This window comes from Merops nubicus, unplaced genomic scaffold (assembly GCF_000691845.1).
Source record: "Merops nubicus isolate BGI_N331 unplaced genomic scaffold, ASM69184v1 scaffold43693, whole genome shotgun sequence".
NCBI classification, from domain to species: Eukaryota; Metazoa; Chordata; class Aves; order Coraciiformes; family Meropidae; genus Merops; species Merops nubicus.
The window spans coordinates 1-1,202 of NW_008600426.1; the positions used below are offsets into that span (position 1 = coordinate 1).

The 1,202-nt window shown below is 59.1% G+C and overlaps 1 protein-coding gene across 1 annotated transcript; it reads left to right on the top strand.

Moving 5' to 3' along the window:
- Positions 1-55: 55 nt before the first annotated feature.
- Positions 56-1,199, top strand: LOC103770439 (nicotinamide N-methyltransferase-like; the record flags this gene model as incomplete). The annotated part of the gene is given in 4 exon segments (XM_008937696.1): positions 56-142; positions 575-782; positions 895-981; positions 983-1,199. Coding segments are annotated over 4 exon segments (599 nt in total), but the record flags the coding sequence as incomplete, so codon positions are not given.
- Between the last annotated feature and the right edge of the window lie 3 nt (positions 1,200-1,202).

Genomic DNA, 1,202 nt, shown 5'->3' on the forward strand with positions numbered 1-1,202 from the left:
TTCACCGACGCGGAAGTTTACCAGCGGAGTTTCGACCCGCGGGCGTATTTGGAAGAATTCTACACCCTGAGCGACAGCCAGGGACAGCCCAACACATTTCTGATGCAGAACCTGAGGAGCTTGTTTAAAATGTTCTCCTTGGGTGAGTTCCTCCCCCCGAGGTGCTGGGCAGTGTCGGACACAGAGCGAGCTGTAGGCTACAGGAACGCACACACGGCTCTGCGCGCGTGTGGGGCTGTGCACCCCGCGGTCTGCTGGCACCACTCCTGGAGGTACCATCAGATCCGGGCTGGGCAGGGTGGGCATAGGCTCAGTGCCTCTGCTCCAGGAGCGACCTAGTCTACTGGGAGGTGTCCCCGCCCGCAGCAGGGGGTTGGAACTAAAAGATTTTTAAGGTCTGTTCCAGCCCAAACCGTTCTGTGATTCTGTGGTGGGGTTGTGCCGTGGGTCCCTGGCACTTGGGATCGTGTTTCTGGGTCGGGGGAAGCGCAGCCCCAGAGAGCTGCAGGATGTTTCTGTCCTGGGGCACGGTCTCCATCCTCACCAGGATGGTCTTCCCCCCACTCTGCACCAGATGGGCTGAGAGGCGATACCCTGATAGATGTTGGCTGTGGCCCCACCATCTACCAGCTTCTGTCAGCCTGTGAGCACTTTCAGGAGATCACTGCCTTGGACTACACGGACCAGAACCGGCGGGAGCTGGAGAAGTGGCTGAGGAATGAAGCGGGAGCCTTCGACTGGAGACCAGTGGTGCAGTACGTGTGTGAGCTGGAAGGGGACAGGTGAGGCTGGCTTCTGACCCCCGCCACTGACCACGGCGCGTGCGCGAGGGCACAGGCACTGAATAACCACATAATAAGCCTTCATCTATTTATTCGTTTATTGGTTTGCTAGGGAGAAGTGGGCTGAGAAAGAGGAGAAACTGAGAAAGAAGGTGAGGCAGGTTCTGAAGTGCAACGTGACCAAGGCCAACCTCGTGGCCTGTGTCCCTGCCTCCCGCCGACTGCCTCCTCTCCACCCTCTGCTTGGAGGCCGCCTGCAAGGACCTGGCCACCTTCCGCTGCGCCCTGAAGAATGTTGGTGCCCTGGTGAAGCCAGGGGGGCACCTGGTGATGCTCACTGTCCTCCGGGAAACCTACTATGCCTTCAACAAGCAGGTTTTCTCATGCCTCCACCTGGAGAGAAGTGCTGTGGAGGAGGCC